Genomic DNA, 23,972 nt, shown 5'->3' with positions numbered 1-23,972 from the left:
CTTTTTCACTCGATTTTTCTAACTTCTCTAATTTTAGTTTTTGGAATTTTCAGTTTCGAAATTTTCGTCTTCTAATTTTATTTTTCGTGAATTTTGTAATTTTTGCACTTTGAATTTTTGTACTTTTAATTTTAGTGAATTTTGGATTTTTCATTTTCAATTTTAGTTCCTTTTTGATTTTTAATTTTTGTACTTTTAATTGTAGTGAATTCTGGATTTTCAATTATTTTTTATAAATTTTGTAGTTTTTGTACTTTCAGTTTTAGTGAATTTTGAATTTTTGTACATAAATTGTGTAATTTTTGTATGTACTTTTATTTTTAGTAAACTTTGCATTTTCAATTATTGTAATTTTTGTACTTTCAATTTTAGTAAATTTAGCATTTTTAAATTTAATTTTTTTCTGTACTTTTAATTATAGTAAATTTTATACCTTCAATTATTGTAAATTTTGTAATTTTTGTACCTTTAATTTTAGTAAATTTATAATTTTCAATTTTATTATTTTTTGTACTTTCAATTATAGTAAATTTTGGATTTTCAATTTTTGTAAATTTTGTACTTTCAATTACTGTAAGTTTTGTAATTTTTGTACCTTCAATTTTAGTAAATTTTACACTTTCAATTGTTGTTCATTTTATAATTTCTTTTACTTTCAATTATAGTAAATTTTCAATTTTTTAAATTTTGTAACTTCAATTTTTGTAAATTTTGTAATTTTTAAAACTTCTAATTAAAGTAAATTTTGCATTTTCAATTTTTTTTATTTTTAATGTTTACAGTTTTTTTTTTGAGTTAATTTTAATATTATCTTTTTCTTTTTTTTCAGGTGGTCTCTTTGAATTCTCTCACACACAGACGAGGGAAAACTTATTTTTAGGTGAGTCTGAAATTAAAATGGTGTTTAAAAGTAAGGCGCGTCTTAATTTAAAACTGAAATTCGAAAATAAAGTTTCAAAATTTTAAACAAAATTTATTATAATATACAGATTATTGCATTAATTATTCTACTATTAATCGTTAAATAAACAATAATCTGTATTTTAAATTAATCTATTTTTTAAGACAAGACTGCAATAAAATTTTTTTTTATAATATTTAATTAATTATTAATTAATAATGATTAATTAATAATTAATAATCTTAATATTTATTAAGAAAATATTTGTTTTTCAATATTTTAAATATTAATAATAATTAATTATTATATTATAAAATAATGTAATAATAAATTGATGATAATAATTTTAATAATAGACTGAAGATAAATTTATTTTGTTGCAGTCGCCGATTACTTTTCTATTATTAAATAAATATTTAATTGAATTAAATAATTTATGTAGTTGAATTAGATAATTTATTTATTTATATTTCAATCAATTAAATGGTGTTTGATTTAAATACTTTAAATTTAAACAGTTTTTCTAAGGATATCAAATTGAGACAAAAAACGAATCAAAAGCGTTGCTTTTGAATAAACATAATTTTTCTTCAGTGTAATAAAAATATTATTATTAACAGAGAAAAAAATTTGTTAATTCAAAGAAAAAAATTATATATATTATTTACAATAATAATATTAATAATAATATCAATAATAATAGTCTTACTAATTAATAACAAGAGTGATCCTTTCCTAGGATTTAATAAGTGATCAAATTTCAGTATTTGAGATACTAATAACAATAATATTGATGATAACAATTTTAATAATAATAAAACTATTAATTAATAACTGAAACAAAATCTTTTACTTTTAAAAAAATGATATTCTTTATAGTAATAATATTAATATTTATAATATTTTTGATAGTGTAGCCATTAGGCCAAACGGATAATTACATTTCTTTTATTTTATATTGATAATAAATTATAATAAATTATTATTAGTCATAGTTTAATTAGTATTCCTATAAAAATATTATTAATGCAAAAATATTAATAAATAAAAAAGAATTTTTACAGTAAAATAAAATATAATTAAAATTTCCTTTCTTTGCTATAAAAGATAAAATATATCATGGAAAACGGAATTAAAATTTCCATGAAAACTAAAATGAAAAATATTCCATAAATCATTTCTAGAGAAGAAAATTTTTCAAAGTCTATTTTGAAAAAAAATTGTAGACAGTGAAATTTTGAATAAAAAAATGAAAAACGATGAAATTTTGAATAAAGAATGAAAAATGATGAAATTCTGAATAAAAAATGAAAGTTGATGAAATTATTTGAATAAAAAAATGAAAGATGATGAAAATATGAGAATAAAAATATGAATTGAATGTTAAAAATGAAAAAGTCAAATAGGGATGTAAATTTTGAAACTTACTGAAGCTAGCCGCGGGCTGAGTATGATCCGCGGCAGTAGCTGCGGATGGAGGGGTGTAGCTGCTGCAGTAGTACGGCGGGTGCTCTATTTTGATCGCGTTTATTTGAGGCTGCATGTCGCTGAGGTCATGCAGTATGGACGCTGAAACCAGACACATACAGTCTACTTCAATATATATACACACAAATATATATAACTATATATCTATATATTTGTATACATGTCTATGTATATATAGATTGGTAATAATTTACGATTAAAATTCCCGTCTTTCATTTTCTTATTTCAAATAATTCATTATTTCATTTTTTCCCCTCTCTTGTTCAAAAAAAAAAAAAAAAAAAAAATCTCATTAGAAAAATTCTAACAACATGAGACGAGAAGTTTTTTAAGAATATATCGTATGTTATAAAGTCGCAGGAAGCGTCGTGTTAAGCTTCCGCTATTCCACGTCACTCAACGCGCAATGGAAGATCGTATTTTATTTTTGAATTTTCTTATTTCTGTCGCGCCAAACTATACACAAGGCTGTGGCGCGCATGAGATAGCAAAATTCGACTTTGACGTTCTCAAACATTTACCCTTCGCTTCATGTTTATTTGCTTTTATGAAAAAGAAAAAAAAATTTAATATGCAAAATAAAAAAAAAGAAGAAATTTTGTACTTTTGTAAATTTTCTTCGCTTTCATTTAGAGGAGGGAATTTTCAATATTTAACATTCAATTGATAAAATGAAGTAAAGAACATTAATGTAATGGTTTTTTATTCAATATTTCTCTTTTTTCGTATTTGGATTGAAAAATCAGTGGAAAAAATTTTTTTCTCTCTATTTTATGGAACAGGTTTCTTTTTCCGTTTTTTTTGTTGACTCGAAATTAATCAGAACTTTTTGAGAACTGTTTTACGCTATACAATTTTATATTTAGTAACATTTATTTTTTATAATAATATTTTATTTTATTTTATTTATTTTTTAATTAATTAATTTATTTTTTTTAATATTTATTATTTACTAAAAATAATGAAAATATTTGTATTATTTATTTCAATCAGAATTTAGATACATTACAAATTACAACAATAAAATAATAAATAAGAAAAGTAGAAACAATAATAAAAATAAATAAATGAAGTATAAATAAAGGTAAATAAAAAAATTTATTTATTTATTCGTATTCGTAAAAAAAAAATTAAAAATTAACACAAAAGTTTAATATTGAAAGACAACAAATTTAGAATGTTAATTTTTTACTTTACAATAATTATTTCAATAATTAATCAGAAGCAATAAATAAGTAAATAAATAAATACGAAAATTAATAAATGAAATAGAAGATAAATACGTAAAAACAGTAATTTTATACTAGAAAATTTTATTATTTATATTGAAAAAATAACAAATCAAGAACATAAAAAAGAAATTAAAAAGTAATAGAATAAAGAATCATAAAAAATGTTTAATTTTAATAACGAAATAAACAAATGAAAATTTATATAGACAAAAATTTTAGAATGTAAATTTTTTACTTTAGAATATTTATTTAAAAAATTATTAAGAAGCAATAAATAAATAAATACGAAAATAAATAAATAAAATAGAAGATAAATAACTAAACACAGTAGTTTTATACTGGAAAATTTTATAATTTATATTAAAAAAATAATAAATAAATAACATAAAAAATAAATTGAAAAATAATACAATAGAATAAAGAATTATAAAAAATTAATAAAATGTAATAAATAAAAAAATTTCTAAAACTGCTTGAATTTAATTTCAGCAATTTTATATTACAAAATTTTATATACATAAAAGAATATAAAAGAATAAAGTAAAGAATAAAAAAACTAAATGATAAAAATGAAAATTATTAAATTAAATTAATTTAAAAATACAATTGATGATAGTAATAAAAGAAATAAATTAAGAACAAAAGTATAAAGAGAAACAGTCGAATGATAAAAATAAAGAAGAAATACACAAATAAAAATTTGTAGGTATAGAGAAAAAACAAATAAATAAATATGTAAAGTAAAAAATATTATTAAATTAATAAACAATTATTTTTTCATAATAAAATTCCGAAACTTGTAAATATAAAGGTAAATATTTAATTAAATAGGATCAATTTTACACTGTAAAATTTTATACTTAATATTATGGGATGAAAATAATAAAAAAATATTAACTAAAAAACATATAAGAATTAATTGAAAAATAATAAAATAAATAATGGAAAAAAGCAAAAACGAAATAAAAAAAGTATAAAGAGTAAAAAATAAATAAATAAATAAACATATAGAGTAAACAATTATGAAAAGTTTTTTTTTAATATTTATAAACATATATAAATATATGTAAATAAAAATAGGAATATTAGGTAAAATATCAATAAAACAATTATTTAGAAAAAAAATACAGAAACTATAAATTTTGTTTTTTCTTGTTTTTTATTTTTTTTATACTTTTCTAAAAAATACAAAGCTGAAAGTTGTCATAAAAAATTAGTCTCTCTATTAATTCCATATAAAAGAAGAGTATATACACGTCATAATTAAAGAAAAATTAAAAATCTCAGATTATTGATACTCTTCTCTTTTTTTATTTTTAATTCCTCTTTTTTTCTTCTCAACTCTAGCGTCACTTCCGCTTTCCTCTTTTCACTGCCCACTTCGCGACTGACGAAAATTGCTTTTTCATCCACATGAGCGCGCGGGTCTCTCTCTAGACACGGGTGGTTCAACATTAAAAAACGGAAAAATTCTACCCTCGCGGCTTTCTGAATTGAAACAGGAGTTGAGAGGTGGGGGGAAGGGGGCGGGGGTGGGTTTGTGGAGCATTGTTAACCAAAAGCAAGTGTGCATAGCTCGATTCTTTATACCACGTTCACGCTAGCTCGCGAATCTCAATTTTCACACGTTCCTCGTTTCTTCTTATTCTTTTTTTTCCACTCTCTCACTCTCTATACATGGAAAATCAGCTTTCTCACTTTTTTTCACAATTTTTCTCTTTTTTTTCGGTGTTTCTAAAATGTCAAATAGCGAGGAAAATATGGCCTCGAGTTACGCACAATTTTCATGATTTTTTTTTTTTTTTTGTTGAAGAGAGAGAGGAAAAGAATAATTAAAAAAAATATTTCTTTAACAAAGGAAAAGTAGTTTTTTTATTAGAGAATTTTTTTTTTCTTAAAGAAAAATAGACTGTTTGTTAGCTTTTTGTTCTTTAATATTTAATTGTGGAATTAATCTATAATCTTTTTTTTGTTTAACAATGTTTTACAGAAGTTTTAAAGAATAAAAAATTTTGAAGTAGAATTAAAATTAAACTAAAAAGTTATAATTAAATGAACAAAGTAGTACTTAATAATAAAAAATGAGTAATAAATATTTAGGTAATAAATAAATGTAAATAAAAAATAAATGTAAATAAATAAGTAAATAAAAAAATAAAATAGTAAATAATAATCATAAATAACATACTTTTGTTTCGATTATTTTTTCTAAACGAATTAAAATAAATAAGTAAATAATGTAACAAAAAAAATTATTAATGAATAAAATAGTACATAATAACAATAAATTAATAAAAATATAAATAAATTACTTGATTTACAAAAATTTATTAAAAGCACTTTTTTTCGTTCATTTTTTCTAAATGTAAATAAAATAATAAAAATAAATTTCACAAAGGACAAACAAATTAAATTGTTAAAGAATAACATAGTAAACAATAAAAATAAATATTTAAGGAGTTAATAAATAAAATAGTTAAAAACAAAACTGAGGAGTTTCTTTAATAATTTTAATTGAAAATTTTGAAAGCAATTGGATTTTATGAAAAAGAATTTTATTAAAATTAAATTGAAAATAATTGAATTCTTGAGAAGAGTTTTACTATTTATAAAAATAATTGAAATGTTTTGAAAAATTTATTAAAATTTTAAGAAATAATTAAATTGTTATGAAGAATTTTATAGAAATATTTAAAAAATAATTAAATTTTTTCGAGAAATTCAATTAAAGTTGTTTCGAAAATAATTGAATTTCTTTAAAGAATTTTATTATTTTTGAAAATAATTGAATTCTTTCAATTTTTTTTGACGAATATATTTAAAAATTGCATTGAACGTAATTTAATTCTTATATAGAATTTTTTAGAAATATTTTGACAATAATTGAATTATTTTGAGAGAATTTTAAATTCTTCTTGTAATTGAATTTTATGGAAATATTTGAAATTAATTAAATTCTTTCGTGTAATTTTATTTAAATTGGATTAAAAATAATTTAATTCGTGCAAAGAATTTTAGTATTTATAAAAATAATTGCATTTTTTCCAAAACTTTATTAAAATTTTAGAAAAAAATTGAATTTTTTCGAAATATATTAAAATTTAAAAAAAAAAATAAATTCTTCTGAGGAATTCAATTAAAATAAATGAAATAATTAAAAATAATTGAATTTTAGTAAAGATTTTACTATTTAAAAAATAATTGAATTCTTTAGAAGGATTTTTTAAAATTTGAGAAAATAATTGAATTGTTACGTGAAATTTTATTAAAATTTTTGAAAATATGAACAGTAATAATTAATTTTGTACTTAATAAGTGAATTTTTTAAATTTTGATTATGAAATTATTTAAAAAATTTATAGTTGAAAATAAATAATTTTGTAATTTGCATAACAATAATAAATTGAATACCTCGTTCCGCGCGTAACATTTGCTACTAATTAATATAAAGAACAAAAAAATTTTTTAATTAAAAAAAATTAAATAAAAATTTAATTTTTGAATAAATTCGTAATTTATTCGATAAACAACAATAAATTTAAATGTAAGTTTTATTTAAAAAAAAAAAAAGTATTAAAATACGCGAGACAAAATTGTGTAATAATTAGTTGCGCTAAATTAAAAGTTTGAAAAAATTTTTTTTATGGAGCGAAGAAGGAGGCTCGGGTGAGGAGATTCTAAAGCTCTGAGGCCGTGAGCATTGTTCGCTTCTATTAATACGCGGGGTTGCATACTAATCTACTGCACAGAGAGCGGATCACACTTGCATTTGTCGAGGCATTTCGAGACACGATTCTCAATGCTCGTTCCCATGCCCTATTATTCCATTTACCACCTTTAATATACAAAAAAAAACCTATATAATATTCATTGAAAAAAAAAAAAATTTGCAAAAATATTTTCTTTTATCTTCAATAAAAATAACATCCTCGAAAAAAATAATAAAATATTTCATTCAAGTTTCTTTTTCAATATACTCTTTTATAACCTTTTGAAATTTTTTTCCGGGGGAAAAATGTAGTTTTTTCTCGTGATGAAAAAAAAATAATAAGTACAATAAAATATAATATAATAAAATATAATAAAATAAAATAAATAGTGTTAATAAAAATAATAAAAATGACAGAAGAAATAATTATAATAATGATCCACAAGTTGTGAACGTTTAAATGAAAGAAATTTTTTGACACTAGAAATATTTATAAAAATTAGTGACTATTGTAAAAGGCAAATGCAAAATTAAACATTTAGAATTTTTAGAATTTATTTTTTAATACGTGATGCAATATTGTGCAATAAAATCTAAATCTGAAGATGAATTAAGTAAATTTTTTTCATTTGAACGTTCAGAAATTTAGGAACGACTATAATAAAAATATAAATTGTATGTAACGAAATAAATAAATCAATAATAATAATGAAAATGAGAAAAAAATAAAATAAAATACTAACAATAAAAATAATAATAATATTAATAAAAATCAGAGGGTTGATTATGAATTTTCATTTCTACTTTAACTTTTATTTTCACTTTCACTTTTGTGGATTTTTATTTTCAATTTCATTTTTACTATTATTTTCATTTGACAGATTTTTTATTTTCACTTTCACTTTCATTTTCATAGATTTTTAATTTTCGCTTTCATTTTCGTTTTGATAAGATTTTTATTTTCACTTTCATTTTTCCTTTGATAGGTAGATTTTTATCCTGAAAATAAAAGTGAAAGTGTAAATAAAAGTAAAAATAAAAATTTTATCAAAGTAAAAATGAAAGTAAAAATAAAAATTATATCAAAGTAAAAATGAAAGTAAAAATAAAAATTTTATCAAAGTAAAACAAGAATTTTAAAAAAGTAAAAGTGAATTCAGAATAAAATTTTTAATTTTTATCAAAGTAAAAGTGAAAATGAAAGTCACAGTAAGAATAAAATAACAATAACGACCCCCAGAATAAAAATATTGAAAACAAAGAAATAATAGTAATAGTATTAAAAAAAACAATAATAAAAGTAATAACAATAAAATTTTATTATTATTATTATTATTATTATTATTATTATTATTATTATTATTATTATTATTATTATTATTATTATTATTATTATTATTATTATTATTATTATTATTATTATTATTATTATTATTATTAATATTTTTAGGTATTATCCTGACTGTTATTATTTGAAAAATGAGAAAAAAATGGGTCATTGGCTTTTGGAGAATGAAATTTGTATAATACCAGAAAAAAAGGATTTGCAACGACTAACAGAGGATGCTTTCAAAAGGCAGAGTTCGGCGTTTACCTTTCGAAAGCATCCACATGGAATTTGGAATTTTTTTTCCACCTGTTAATATAATTATTTTGAAAGTAGATATTTTTTTCTTTTGAGAGACAGAACAAAGAATTATTTTTTTTTGTTTTTAATTAACTAAATAAATGTGTATTATTCTAGATAAATTTGGAGATTTGAATATCTATATATATATAAATATATTGTATATTCTTTTAGATTTGAAAAGAATCGTCGTACCTTTTGAAAGCATCCAGAGCTCCTTGGAGCTGAAAACACCTGTCGCGAGGATCGTATCGTTGCATACGACACCATTATACAGTTCGTGGTAACCTGCACCTGGGAACAAACCCAATCGATAATTTTTTCTTATCGATAAACGATCGTTCCTTTGGAAAATTATTTTTTTTTTTTTTGTTTTTAAATTAGATTTCTTTGTAGGTTAGATTTTTGGAAAATTAGATTAGATTTTTTTAGACTAGACTTTTGGTTGAGTAGATTTTTTTAGACTAGATGTTTTTCTAATTAGATTAAATGTATTAACTAATTTGGACAGAGTAGATTTTTTTTTTTTTTTGAAATTCTGTATAATGAGAGAAAAGAAAATCATTTAAAAGAGAAGCAAACTAATTAATGAGTAATTAAATTATTATTAAGGGCTTGTGACACTTGAAAGAAAAACTTTTTTTTCATTTTATTATTTCTCAATTAATTTTTCTTCTTCTTTGAATTTTTTTTTTGCTTTTGTATTTTATTTTTTATTCACTTTTTTATCTTCTGAAATTGTAACTTCCGAGAATTTTTACTTCCCAACAATCCCAACTGATTTTTATTTATTAAAAAATTTTTATTAGGTTGTTTTTTGTCATTTGTTTTCTTTCTTACTTCTAATTTGTAACTTTTGATATTTTTTATTTCAAAATTAATTTCAATTGGAACAGAAAAAAAATCCTAAAATATAATTAAAAACTTTTTTTCTTTTCAAGTTGTACTTTATTTTTTTTTTTAATTATTTTTTGTTTCTAAATTCTAAAGTTTGAGAAGTTTTTTCAAGTTTTTCATTTGTCACATACTCTTAATAGTTGTGAAAAGAAAGAAAATCGGTTCGAAGGAAAGAAAAAGAAATTTTCTTTACGTTTATAAATTAATTTCTACTGTTCAAAATCATGCGTACCTTTACGTCGCCTTTCTTCTTCCTTATTAGCATTACAGATACCATTCAGCACTTCTGGAAGTATAAAAAATATAAATTTAATAAAATCCTTAAATTTAGTATTTAATTGTTCTATAAAGTAGAATTTATAAATAATTAATGCTTATTCCTCTAATAATTTATTAACTAGAGAATTGAAGAAATTAACAATTTTTGTTAGAGAATTCGCGATTTTTTTAATATTTTCCTCTCTATAAATTTCTTATTGTTAATAATTAATTTATTAAATAAATAATTCCAATTTCATTCGTAAGAAACAAATTAAAGAAAATTAACAATTCTCTTTTCAAGAATTACTAATTTTCATTTTTTTTCCATAAATTTTTCCATTAATAATTTTATGAAACAAAGAATTTTGAATATAATTCGTAATTATCTAATTATACAAAATCATTAAGAAAAGAAAAGAAGAAATTAGGATAAGAAAAGAAAAAAAAACTGAATACTCAAGTTTTTTAATCTTTACTCTAAATATTCCCCTCTTTAATTACAATTTTTTTATCGACACAGGCAAAAAGTGCATTTGACCCGAAAAATAATGTACCGAAAAAATTGTCAACAATTTTCGGTCAATTAAAATAACAGCTAATCTTCATCAGTCATCAAGAGTAGCTAAAGTCACTTCACGTCGTTAGCTTCCCTGTCACACGGTGTTTTATATCGTGTGATCTTACGCAAATCTCATTACGTAACATATCACCAAAATACCCGAGAGCCCAGAACGTTCGACTTCTTCAGGGTAAAAGAATTTTTTTTCTTTTTATTTTCCCGTGATTTACAATCTCGGATAAAAATAAAAAATTTCAAATAATATCCTGACCTTGCGAAAAAGAAAAGTTTTAGTCAACTGCCGTATCTTGAATAAATTTGTAAATTAATAACAAAAATATTTTTTTTCCATTCATTTTTCATTTTCATTCAGTTTTATTTTTATTAATTTTTATTTATTTTCATTTATTTTCATTTATTTTCATTTATATTTTTTTATTTTCTTTTTTTTATTATTTTCTTTAGTTATTTTATTATTTTTAAGTTCTTTTTAAAGTTATTCATTTTATTATTTCTTCTTTTAGTTCAGCCATTATTACTGTTCATTTGTTTTTTAAATTTTATTTTTTCGGAATTTTTCGTCAGTTGAAACTCAAATAAATAATTATTATTTTAATTATTGTTCCAAAAATACGAAATTAATACTAATTAATTAATAAAATAATAATAATACTAATAGAAAAAATTCCAAACTCAAATTATTTTAAATATTGTTAAAAAATAGGAAATCAATACTAATCAGTGTTAAAAAAATACGAAATTAATAATAACTAATTAATTAAATATTATTAATGAAAAAACGTCTAAATTAAAGTATAAATAAATTATTATTTTAATTATTTTTAAAAAAATACGAAAGTACCTAATAATAAATAATTAATAAAATAATAATAAATACGTTCAAATGGAAAAAGAAATTATTTCTCTAATTATTGTTAAAATAAATGCGAAATTAAAATCATAAAATTAAAATAAAAAATATTCGAAATAAATTTTGAAAATCCACAAGTGCATTAATTTTTCTTTAATTCGCGCGCTTCCTTTTCTTTGTAAAATCTCTCTCATAGAGAAGACAAACTGGTTATAATTTATACCAATCATTTTTGGAGTATTGCCATTAAAAAAAATATCATTATATGTCATGAGACTAAATTACTGTGAATATACACACAAGTCGGCGGGCGAGTGTTGTATTTAAATCATAAAATTTACAAGTTTTTGCGTAATAACATAAAAGCGGAAATGAATTTTCACTCTCAAACACATATTAGTTTCAGATAACTGCAATTTCTTAATAACAAAATAACACATATGTAAGTATATATATATATTTTAATACGAAAATTTACGCTTCATGCTAATTCAATTTCATGATTTTAATATACATATACATATATACATCTATCTTTATGTATATGTGTGAGAAATACAACACGACAGCTGCATAATAATTCCTTTTAGCTTTAAATACTGAAAATTCGATGTTCATTATTTATTATATATGCATTCGCGGATATGTAGATGATTAATTTATTTACATTGGAGAGTAATAATAGAACGACGTTGACGCTCTTTCTATATAGATTATTTTATAAAGAGATTGCAAATAATGGCATGGAAAAATTTTTCAAGGTCGTGGTTTTAGAAAATGAAGCTCGAAAAAAGCTTTTTTTAGATGATTTTTCTACTTTTTTGTAGACGAGTTTATAATTAACTGCGCGGATATTTTTGTCTTTTATTATATATTCGGATGCAATCATATTTTATTTTATACTCTTATTTTTGGTATCAGAGGAAGAAAATTATGTTAATTAGTCGCGCGTAAATTATGTTAATTAGTCTATTGATTCTAAATTAATAGACCTCCATTCAAATTTGAACGAATTTTCGCTAATCTAGACGTGAAATTTAATTTTTCGTTTATTAATACCTATTATTAGTGCAGTTGTAAATTTTGTTTGGGAATTATAATATACAATGATAATTATAATAAATTATATATTTATTGTATATTATATTATTTATTATATTATTATAATAGTATTATTATAATAATTATTTGAATTTTATTATTTTGAATTTTAAATTTATTTTTCAATTATAATAATTATATTATATATAATAATAATAATAATATATTAATTATAATAGTATTATTATAATTTTAAAAATTAATTAACAAAGTTCCGTTTATTTAGTCTTTTTTGTTCGTTTTTTTAATGTTGAAACTATTCATTGAAGAACTTTAAATAATTTTTATAATTTTTTATAATTATTTACAATCATAATTTTTTGTCATAAATTTTTTGAATTAATTTTCTTTTTAATGTTTTACTTTCAAAAATTTTTATGAATTATTTTACTAATTTAAATTAATGGAAAAAGAATGTAATGAATAGTTGGGAGCGCAATTTAAATAAAACGTTTTTTCAGTTTCTTGAATATAATTTTTTTGCTTACTTCAAAAAAAAAAAAATTAATTTCGGTAAAATAATTATTGCCGTTTAAAGTAGTAAATTTTTTTTTGGCGATTAAAAAGATTCGCTTTTTTTGCATAGTGCGAGGAGATGAGCGTATAAGAAAATCGACATGGGCAAATAGCACGTTAGAACTGTTACAAGATGTCCGGTCGTCTATTTATTTATAGAGCAAGCGCACACACTCGAAACAACTTGTAAATATATCCGTTTAGTTACACGTATACAAAATCCCATATACAAACATTCTTTGCAATCGTTATCATACTCTCACTAAAAGTATGAGGCAATTTGAGCACATTTGCAATTCACAATTGGTTATTCGGATTTTTTTCTCAAAAATTAAAAATTGTAATTTTATTTTCAATTTTTTAAGAATAAAATATACAAATAGAAGTATTTTAGTTGAATTTCCAAATAATTTGTTAATCAATTAATATTAACAATAATAATTTGAATGTTCTTTCATTCATTCACTTTTTCTGTCCCTCACACTCAGAAGTTGTCTTTTGTTTTTTACTAACTTTAGATAGATTGCACATTATATTATTATGTCATAATTATTTTTATTTTATAATTAATTCAAAATTGTAATGACAAATAGAAATCATCAGAATTTTTTTTCAATTCTTTTCAATAAAAGACTAAAATTTTGTTAAATATTATGTTTTTTCAAATTGAAATTATGCAGATTTTTGTTCTTTACTTCTATAAGGAAAATTAGAAAATTGTTAAACAACTCTGATTAAGACATAGAAAATTTATTTATTTTCCATTATTTTTGTTTATGAATCACAATTTTTTTAACAAAATTATTATTATTTTCTTTTTGGAAAAAGAAGAAAAATATTTGCACAATTTCTATTTTTAATCTTATTTTTGGAACAGGATTTTCCACAGGAATTAAGACATTCAAGAATTTTAAATCCAAACCTTTTTTAAATTAAACAATTTATAATAATTAAAGATGATCGAGAGATAAAATCTTTATTTTATTTCATAAGAATATTGTTACTGTAAGTTCATCAAAATTATTTTCATCATTTTAATTCAATTATTATTTTCTAGAATTCAAATTATTTTTTATGAAAATAATTGAATTCCTTGGAAATTTTTATTATTTATGAAAATAATTAAATATTTGCATAGAATTATATTAAAATTTTTTTAAATAATTGAATTCTTTTTGGGAAATTTTAGTAAAATAGTAGATATTGAAAATCATTGAAATTAGAAAAATGCATTTTATTTTTGAAAATAATTGAAATTAGGGCAAGAATTTTTTTGACACTTATGAAAATAATTGAACTTTGGAGAAGAATTTTGTTATTTATAAAGATAATTGGGATTGTATTAATTAGGATTAATTGAGATTATTTGGGAAAATTTTATAGAATTATAGGAAATATTTTCCTCACGAGATAAATTTTTTTCTTTTTCCGTAAAAATGATAAAATTAATATGAGAGACGAATGTGAAACAGATTATTTAGGTTGATTTTTATCGGAGTGAATTTTCGCGAGTAGAGAAAGAGAGATAGAGAGAGAGAGATGAATTTTGATGATGAAAGATATAAATTAAGAATAATATTCGTTCCATGTAATTAAGACTGGCTCATCGCTTATAGAGTGCGAGTAATAGTAAATTTAAAATGAATATAGTTTATAGAAGAAGCTCTCTCGCGTCGTATTATAGAGATCCAACCCTTAGGTTGAGGAGAGAGAGCTAAATATCGCTCACAGCATCAGAGCAAAGTTGCGTAAGTAACATCTAGCCTTATGCGAGTGTTGAAGTAGAGGACAGGTGCCTCTCAGAATTTTCTCTTGCAAATGCATTTTCGTATGCAACTGTTTTAGCACTCGCTTCAAAATAGTCGCACACCACACACAAGAGACAAATTTCCTCTCTCTACCCCCTTCCCCCTCCTCTTTCCTTCCTTGGCCCCAACACTTCAATTTAAAATATTATAATAATTTCCCTCCGTGTGAAATTAAATTTACAGAAAAGGAATTTTTTTATTTTTTTCCCTTCTACGAGAAATTAAATTTACAGAAAAGAAAATTTTGAATTTTATTTCCTTCCATGTGAAATTCAATTCACAAAAATAGAATTTTCATTCAATTGCAACAAAAAGAATTAATCTCTTTCTTTTTTAATTTTTAAGTTTATTAATTAATTATTTTTATTAATAAATTTTAATTTCTAATAGAAAAATTATAATAATTATAATAATTGGGATTTACATTTAAAAAATAGAAAACAATGAAATGAATTTAGAGATGTTAAAGTGAAAATAAAATAAAATTTTCCATTAAAAAAATTTACCCTTTTGATTGAAATTAATTTTCTGCATAATTTCGTTGAGTAAACATTAAAAAAATTTATTAAAATAAAAAAAATTTAATAAAAACATTTGAATTTGTACTAAACAAAATTTTACTGTTGATTAAAATTAATTTTTGGGGAATTATAATAATTGTAGAAAAAAAATTGTTAAAATAGAGAAAAAAATTAAAGATTAAAAAAATAAAAGAAAGTTGATAATAAAATAAATTCACTATCAACTTATGATTGAAATTAAATTTTTTCGTGGTATTTTAATATGTATAATAAATTGGAAGTTATATATTTGAAGATTCTTTATACACATTTGAAAGGAGTTGAAGCATAAACGTCTAGTCTCATGTGACACGATCAACATCATGAAAATTCCAGAGGTTCCTAAAATATACAACATGCCACAATACTATAAACCTAGACGCTGCCAAGACCGATTTCATAGAGAAGTAAAAGCCCGTAGGTTTACATACACATAAAATATGTAGTCACTTTAGTTAATGAGACAAACATCGAGAAAAGCTATTAACAATTACCTTTTGGTTTAAACTGAGCCGCAAACTTCCTCACGCATTTCCAAATTTTCACCGCATTAAATGTTATATAATTTACTAACAATGCTATTAATATTTCCTTTTTATTATTAAATTCAATTGAGAAAAAAATGTTTATTTTTATTCAAACGAAGAAAATTTTACTGAACCTAAAAATTCAAATCTGGCAAAAATTGTTTATTTCCGGGGTTGATAACATTGAACAATACTAATAATTGATTAAGAATTAGTGAAGAGTGAAGAAAAGTAGAGAAATATTTTTTTTCCTTTTGATTATTATTATTGTTTTGATTGTTTATTCAGAATTAAGAAAGAGTGAAGAAAAGTAGAGAAAAAAAATACATTTTTACTGAAAATCAGTGAAGAGTGAAGAAAAGACGAGAAAATTTTTTTTTGCTTTTGAATATTATTAGTTTTATTATTTTTATTCAGAATTAGTAAAGAGTGAAGAAAAGAAAAGAAATTTTTTTTTCTTTTGATTATTATTATTGTTTCGATTGTTTATTTAAAATTAAGAAAGAGTGAAGAAAAGTAGAAAGTAAAGACAATTAAAAAGTGAAGAAAAGTAAAGAGTCGAAAAAATTAGAGAGTGAAAAAAAGTAAAGAGTCAAGAAAATAAATTAAAGAGTGAAGAAAAGTAATGAGTGAAGAAAAGTAAAGAGAATTAGTTATGCTTTTGATTATTTTGATTATTATTCTTGAAAATTAGTGAAGAGTGAAGAAAAGTAGAAAGTAAAGACGATTAAAAAGTGAAGAAAAGTAAAGAGTCAAGAAAATTGAAGAGTGAAGAAAAGTAATGAGTGAAGAAAAGTAAAGAGAATTAGTTATGCTTTTGATTATTTTGATTATTATTCTTGAAAATTAGTGAAGAGTAAAAAAAATGGAAAGTAAAGACGATTAAAAAGTGAAGAAAAGTAAAGAGTCAAGAAAATTGAAGAGTGAAGAAAAGTAATGAGTGAAGAAAAGTAAAGAGAATTAGTTATGCTTTTGATTATTTTGATTATTATTCTTGAAAATTAGTGAAGAGTGAAGAAAAGTAGAAAGTAAAGACGATTAAAAAGTAAAGAAAAGTAAAAAGTCAAAAAAATTAAAGAGTGAAAAAAAGTAAAGAGTCAAGAAAATTAAAGAGTGAAGAAAAGTAATGAGTGAAGAAAAGTAAAGAGAATTAGTTATGCTTTTGACTATTTTGATTATTATTCTTGAAAATTAGTGAAGAGTAAAGAAAAGTAGAAAGTAAAGACAATTTAAAAGTGAAGAAAAGTAAAGAGTCAAGAAAATTGAAGAGTGAAGAAAAGTAGAGAGTAAAGAGTGAAGATAAGTGAATATTAAAGGGTGAAGAAAAGTAGAGAGTAAAGATTGAAGATAAGTGAAGATTAAAGGGTAAAGTAAAGGAAAAAATATATTAAAATAATAATAATAATAATAGAAGTAGATTAATAATTATTATTATAGGCAATTAGTGAAGAGTGAAGAAAAGTATAGAATGAATAATAATAAATATTAAGCAGTGAAGAAAAGTAAAGAGGAATAAGAAATGAAAAGTGAAGAATAAAGAAGAGAAAAATAATAATAAAATAATAATAACACAAACATACTGATTATTGTTATTGAGAATTACCGAAGAGTGAAGAAAACTAAAGAAAAGAAAAAAAACACAGAGCAAAGGAAAAGTAAGGAGAAAGTAAAGAAAATGGTTATGAAGGTCGGGAATGATAATAAATGAGACATGAATATATATATATATATATAAAGCGGGGGGAGCTGTAGAGAAGAGATGTTTTGGGAAATCGAGAGGAAGAAAATCTGGAACGGTTAACGCCTAACCTACCCCATTACATGTCTTGGCACTCTCTTCTTTTTTTTCGTGAATGTAGTGCGGTAGGCCTGGCCAATTTTTACGTCAACCGGCTGTAAACATTAGAAATGTGGCTGCCAAAGCGTATAACCGTTGTAACTCACATAGTGTTTTCTTGTGCTAGCGGCCAAACTTTGCGCTTTCAATTCATGAGTCAAAAACCGAGCCAGGTACTCTCTGATATACTTCCAGACAAGAGACGACCACGTGGAGAACACGTGGCGAAAGTCAAAGAGATGGAAAAATAACTTTCTTGTATTTTTCTCCATTTCTTCTAATTTTTCCTTTTTGAAAATTTTTCCCGAAACGTTATTTTGAAAAATAAACTTTACATCCATTTTGTATTTATTTACAGTTTTTCTAAGATTTTCAACTTGAGACAAAAAACGAATCAAAAGTGTTTCATATCTTAATTTGATATCCTTAGAAAAACTGTTATCTAGATTAAATAAAATTGAAGGGCGAAGAAAAGTGAAGAGTGAAGAAAGAGTAAATTTGATATCCTCAGAAAAACTGTGTTATCTAGAGTAAATAAAATTCAAGAGTGAAGAAAAGTGAGTAAAAGAAATAAAAAGAAGAGTGAAGAAAGAGTAAATTTGATATCCTTAGAAAAACTGTTATCTAGATTAAATAGAATTAAATAGTAAAGAAAGGTAGAGTAAAAAAATAAAAAGTAATGAAAAGTGAGTAAAAGAAATAAAAAGTAAAGAAAAGTGAAGAGTGAAGAAAAAGTAAATTTTATATTTTTAGAAAAACTGTGTTATCTAGATCAAAAAAAATTAAAGAGTGAAGAAAGAGTAAATTTGATATCTCAATTTGATATCCTTAGGAAAACTGTGTTATCTAGATTAAATAAAATTAAAGATTGAAGAAAAGTAAAGTAAAAAAAATTAATACTAAAGAAAAGTGAAGAGTGAAGAAAGAGTAAAGTTCTTTCTAAACGAATATTGAGAATGAAAATTATTTTCTATATTCGTTTATATATTATTATATTTTTAAAAATATAATAAATATAAACGAATTATATTACATTATATTATATTTGTTTCATTTATTTATTTATTTATTTATCAAAAATTATAGTTAGTTTGTCGATTTATCATCTACAGTTCTACTCGATTGAAGTTGTTCTAGTTACTAGATTGCAATTATACCCGATTAGTATTGTCCTCGATTGGATTACAATCAATTGGAGTAATCCTTTAGGAGAGTTGTCCTCGATATGATCTTCGATTGAGATTATTCTCGATTACATCTCTACTCGACATATTCTTCGATTAGATTTATCATCAACCGAAGTAATCCTCGATTGAAGTTATATTCGATTTCGATTATTATCGATTATCATTCTACTCCACTGGAGTCAAGATTTTTATTCTAGATTTTTTATTAAAGTTCAGCTCGATTAAAATCATTCTGGTTACAAAATTACAATTGCGAAAAAATTAGAATTATTCTCTAATGGATGACAATCAACTGAAGAAAAAAAATCTTCGATTGGAGTTATTGTCTTCGATTGGATTTATCCTCGAAAAGATTTTCGATTGTTTTTTGGAAAATTATTTGGGGGTGACAACCCTCAAATAATTTTCCAAAAATCACTCATCCAATTAGTTAAAAAAAACTCAACCAAGAAAATATATGCCACCAAAATAAAAATTGAGACAAAAAAACAAAAAGAAAAAGAAAACTCCCCCAAGTAAAAGCGATCAGAACTTTTTCACTTATAACCAAATTTTCCCCTTTGCATAATCGAGCAGCATCCTTCCTTCCATCTCGAATAAAATTCACATACGTTGAAATGTCTATTTCCGAGAGGGAAATGACGAGCAAGCTGTTTTGATGACGTGTTCAAAGTGAGTGGTTGAAGGAGGATTGTCTGATGATGGGAGACAGCATATATACAAGCGTATATATAAAAGAAGGAGAGAATGGGTGTAAATACGAGGATGAGATCGTCGTGTCGAGCATGTCATGGGGACCCAGTGAAATTGGCAAGACGTTCGTTCCAAGAAACTTTGAATCGAAGCCGAGTAGAGTAGCGGTTGTTAGTTTTGAATGAATGGTTGTACGAGAATGAATGAGCGACCGTTGGCTCGGGACGAGAGAAAATGAATACTCGATTCCAAATCTGCTAAACGTTGTCGTATAACTAGGGAGAGGGGTGGGGGAGAATTTGCGATTAAAAATGTATCGAATAACTTTCACGGTCAAATGATTTGTATATGTACATATATATTCGAGAGCGAGTGGCCAATTTTGATTCTTGTTTCGTCGCTACGTCTCTCCCACAATCTCTCGAAATAGAAAATTAGTTTTCGAGGAATTTTGAAAAATTTTTTTTCAATCACGAGGAATTATTGAATTAGGTATTTTTGGTATTAAAATTAAAATTTATAAAGAAATTTTGTTCGATTTTTGGAAGATGATGGAAAAATTAAAAAAGAAAAACGATTGTCTTTTTCCATCATCTTCCGAAAATAGAAAAAAATTTCTTTATAAATATTACACACTAAAAAAAAAAGTTTTACTTTTAGCCTGTTTTCAAGGCTGAATTTAAGGTGTAAACGGAGTCAGACTTTTTTTCCTGTGTATAATGAAAGGAAAAACTATTTCAAATAAAAATAAAAATTGAATAAATAATAAATAGCATAGTAATTAAATAAATGGAGATTTTTTCTAGAATGGTCAAAGTATTAGTTGAAATAACTAAAAATTTCGCTAATATAAATTTTTATCTTTTTCGAGTAAGGATTTTTTTCCTTGTCATACTCTTTAAATTTAAATTAGTTTAATTTTTTTAATTACATAAAATTTGTATCTTTAGTAATTTTAATTTGTGACTGACTTTTTACTTTTGAATTAGTAAATTTTACTAATTAGTAAAAATTACTATTTACATTACTGATAAGTTAGTAAAAATTACTATTTATTTTACTAATAAGCTAGTAAAAATTACTATTTATTAGTAAAATTGACTAATTCAAAAGCGAAAAGTCAGTCACTAATTTAAATTAGTAAACTAATTCTAATTATTTCTAATTCTAATTCTAAATCTAATTAACTAATAAAAATTCAAATTTGGAAAGTACATTTTTAATTTTGTAACGTAATTAACAGCATGTGACTGTTACAAAAATCAATGTTAATTTTTTCGACCACTTTTCTCTTAAAATATTAAATAAATTAAGCTAGTTTTTTGTGAATAACTCTAAAATATAATAAAGAAGAGCAGTGATGTGCAAAAGTTTTAATAATTCTAAAATAAATTATAAAAAAATACTTTGAAATCGGAAAAGACGAGAAATTGATTAAAAGTGATTTTGAGAACTGATAATTTTAAAGTTATTTTTTAATAAATAATTTTAAAAATATTAAAACTTTTTCACATCACTGCCCTTCTTTATGATATTTTAGAGTTATTCACAAAAAACTAGCTTAATTTATTTAATATTTTAAGAGAAAAGTGGTCGAAAAAATTAACATTAAATTCTGTAACAATCACATGCTGTTAAACATAACAAACATTTTTATTATATTTTTTGTTATTTATTTTATTTTGCTACTAATGTTTGTTAACTTAACGTGTCAAAAAATTTTTGTTTTATTGTTTATTTATTAATTTTATTAGTAGCAAAATAAAATGAAAAATAAAATAAAAATGTTTGTTACGTTTAGTTACGTTACAAAATTACAAAATAATTATTAAATTTGAATTAGTAAAAATGTTTTCTAATTTGAATTAGTGACTGACTTTTTGCTTTTGAATTAGTAAATTTTTCTAATAAATAGTCATTTTTACTAACTTATTTACTAGAATAAATTTTTGCGTTCGAATTAGTAAATTTTACTAATAATTAGTAATTTTTACTAACTTACAAGTAAAATTTACTAATTCAAAGGCAAAAAGTCAGTTACTAATTCAAATTAGTAATCTTTTTTACTAATTAAAATTTAGAAAGTATTTTTTTAATTTTGCAACATAACTAAACGTAACAATTATTTTTATTTTATTTTTTCTCATTTCTTTAATTTTGCTTTTAATAAAATTAATAAAGAAAAATTGAAATAAATAGACCAAAAATAAAATAAATAAACTAAATAAATAAATAATTAACTATAATTGTTAATTACCAAGTAAACTTTACTCGAAAGTAAAGTTCGGTAAATCTGATGTTTTTTAAAATCAGATTTTTCACCAGTTGCGATAATTCATAGTTTAGAGAAAATAATTTAGAATTCTTTCATGTCAAGGGATAATTTTCTTCTACTTTAATTTACGTTTCTAATTACACGATTTACTTTTCAAAGCTTAATTAGATAGTTTACTTTTCGTTCTTCGTTTATAACTTATTTTCCATGACAATGGAAAATATGTAACAAAGAAATTCTAAATTAGTGCAAAAAGAAGAAGAAAAAAACAACAGCGAAACGTTGTAATTTTAAATTTTTGCTCTGAGTGGGAAATATTTGGTGCTTTCTTTCAGTTCCTTGACACGCGACTTTAGATTAAAGACGTTTATTTCTTTTCGAAGGAAAAAAATTCAGGACCTAGAATTATGATATAAAATTATTATTTCTTACGTTTATGATACAAAATAATTATTTTTTTTATATATTTATAATATGAAATTATTATTTTATATATTTGTGTCAAAAAAATTATTATTTTATACATTTATTTATTTAGGTAATTCTAAATTTTTATTTATTTATTATTATTTTCTAAATATGATTATTTCGGAATTTGATTTATAAAATTATAAATTATTTGATATCATAATTCTGGCTTCTTAATTTTTCGAGTTTAAAATTAAATGCTCAATTAAAGTTGAAGTGGATGAAAATTTACCGTGACTGGTAATGAAGTTGGCGAGGTAGAGGTCGAGTTCCCGGACGGAGACATTGATGTGGTAAGGATTTACACAGAGACCTGGTTGAGCACATTCTGCAGTCTTTTCCAGTCTTTCGCCGTCTGTCGATTCTAATGGAATCGCTTTAAATAGGATCACCATCACCAGGTCCAATCTCCATACCTCAAAAAATAAAAATCAATTCTCAATTACTTTTTTCAAACTATTTTTTACAAATTATCTTTTCAAATTTATTTATTTATTTATAATCACACGGTCTAAAAAATAATGTCCGTTCGTAAATAACAATAAATATTATAATAAATAAATGCAAATTATTTTTGTAAACTATTTTTTTCACCAATTTCATCAAATTATTTTTTCAAAATTTATTTAATTATTTATAATTAAATAAATAAATAAATATTTTTTCAAATTTATTTATTTATAATCACACGGACTAGATAAAACGCCTTTTCGTAAATAAATATAATTAAATAACAGCAAATTGTTTTTACAATTATTTCTTTAAACTATTTTTCAAAATTGATCTATTTCAATAGGACTAGAAAAAACTCGAAATAGAAGAAATACCAATTCGTAAATAAAAATAATTAGAAATTAATAAATAATGGAAAATTATTTTGTCTCAAATTATTTTTTCGAAAAATCATTTTTCACTGAAATTATTTTTACCGAGTAAAATTATTATCGAATTTTCATTACCTTGTCAGCTTGACGCAAACAATCAATTCGACGCATTTTTCCCTTTTGATCAGGATTGCTTAGAACACACATGGCCGGCCTTTTCCCCGTGATACTGAGGACGAAGTCCTCTCGATACTCTTGGGTTATGTCCTTTCTTAACTTTCCTAAAAGCCGCGAGGCCCATTTCTGTTTCACCTCCAGTTTTTCGTTCTGAAATTGACAAAAAAATACCAAATAATTAAAAAAATTATTTTTACCGTTTATTTATAAATTTATACAAAAGGAGGAAAATAAAATTATATGTAAAATAAAATTAATTATAGTTACTGATTAATAATTATTATTAATTATAATTAATTATTCAGCATATTTAATCATTAATTTTGGGGGCTAGTAAAATAATCGTGAATTTTGCCCCCCTCCATATAATAATTAATTAATATTAATAATAATAAAGATAATAAAAATTACAAAAAACGGTTTAAAAAAACCAAAAAATAAGAATAAATAAAAT

The 23,972-nt window shown here is 22.5% G+C and overlaps 1 protein-coding gene across 1 annotated transcript in view; it reads right to left on the bottom strand.

The window, feature by feature from the left end:
* LOC122504411 (nuclear factor 1 X-type-like) overlaps positions 1-23,674 on the bottom strand; it is a gene marked incomplete at its 5' end in the record, with an annotated part of 49,282 nt that extends 25,608 nt beyond the window's left edge. The window contains 5 exons of the mRNA XM_043615511.1: positions 2,330-2,470; positions 9,153-9,251; positions 10,087-10,140; positions 22,750-22,933; positions 23,477-23,674. Of these exons, the coding sequence (XP_043471446.1) occupies positions 2,330-2,470; positions 9,153-9,251; positions 10,087-10,140; positions 22,750-22,933; positions 23,477-23,674 (676 nt within the window). The remainder of the gene's footprint in view (positions 1-2,329; positions 2,471-9,152; positions 9,252-10,086; positions 10,141-22,749; positions 22,934-23,476) is intronic.
* Between the last annotated feature and the right edge of the window lie 298 nt (positions 23,675-23,972).

This window comes from Leptopilina heterotoma, unplaced genomic scaffold (assembly GCF_015476425.1).
Source record: "Leptopilina heterotoma isolate Lh14 unplaced genomic scaffold, ASM1547642v1 Lhet_297, whole genome shotgun sequence".
Classification (NCBI taxonomy): domain Eukaryota; kingdom Metazoa; phylum Arthropoda; class Insecta; order Hymenoptera; family Figitidae; genus Leptopilina; species Leptopilina heterotoma.
This window is presented reverse-complemented; position numbering and strand designations above follow the sequence as displayed.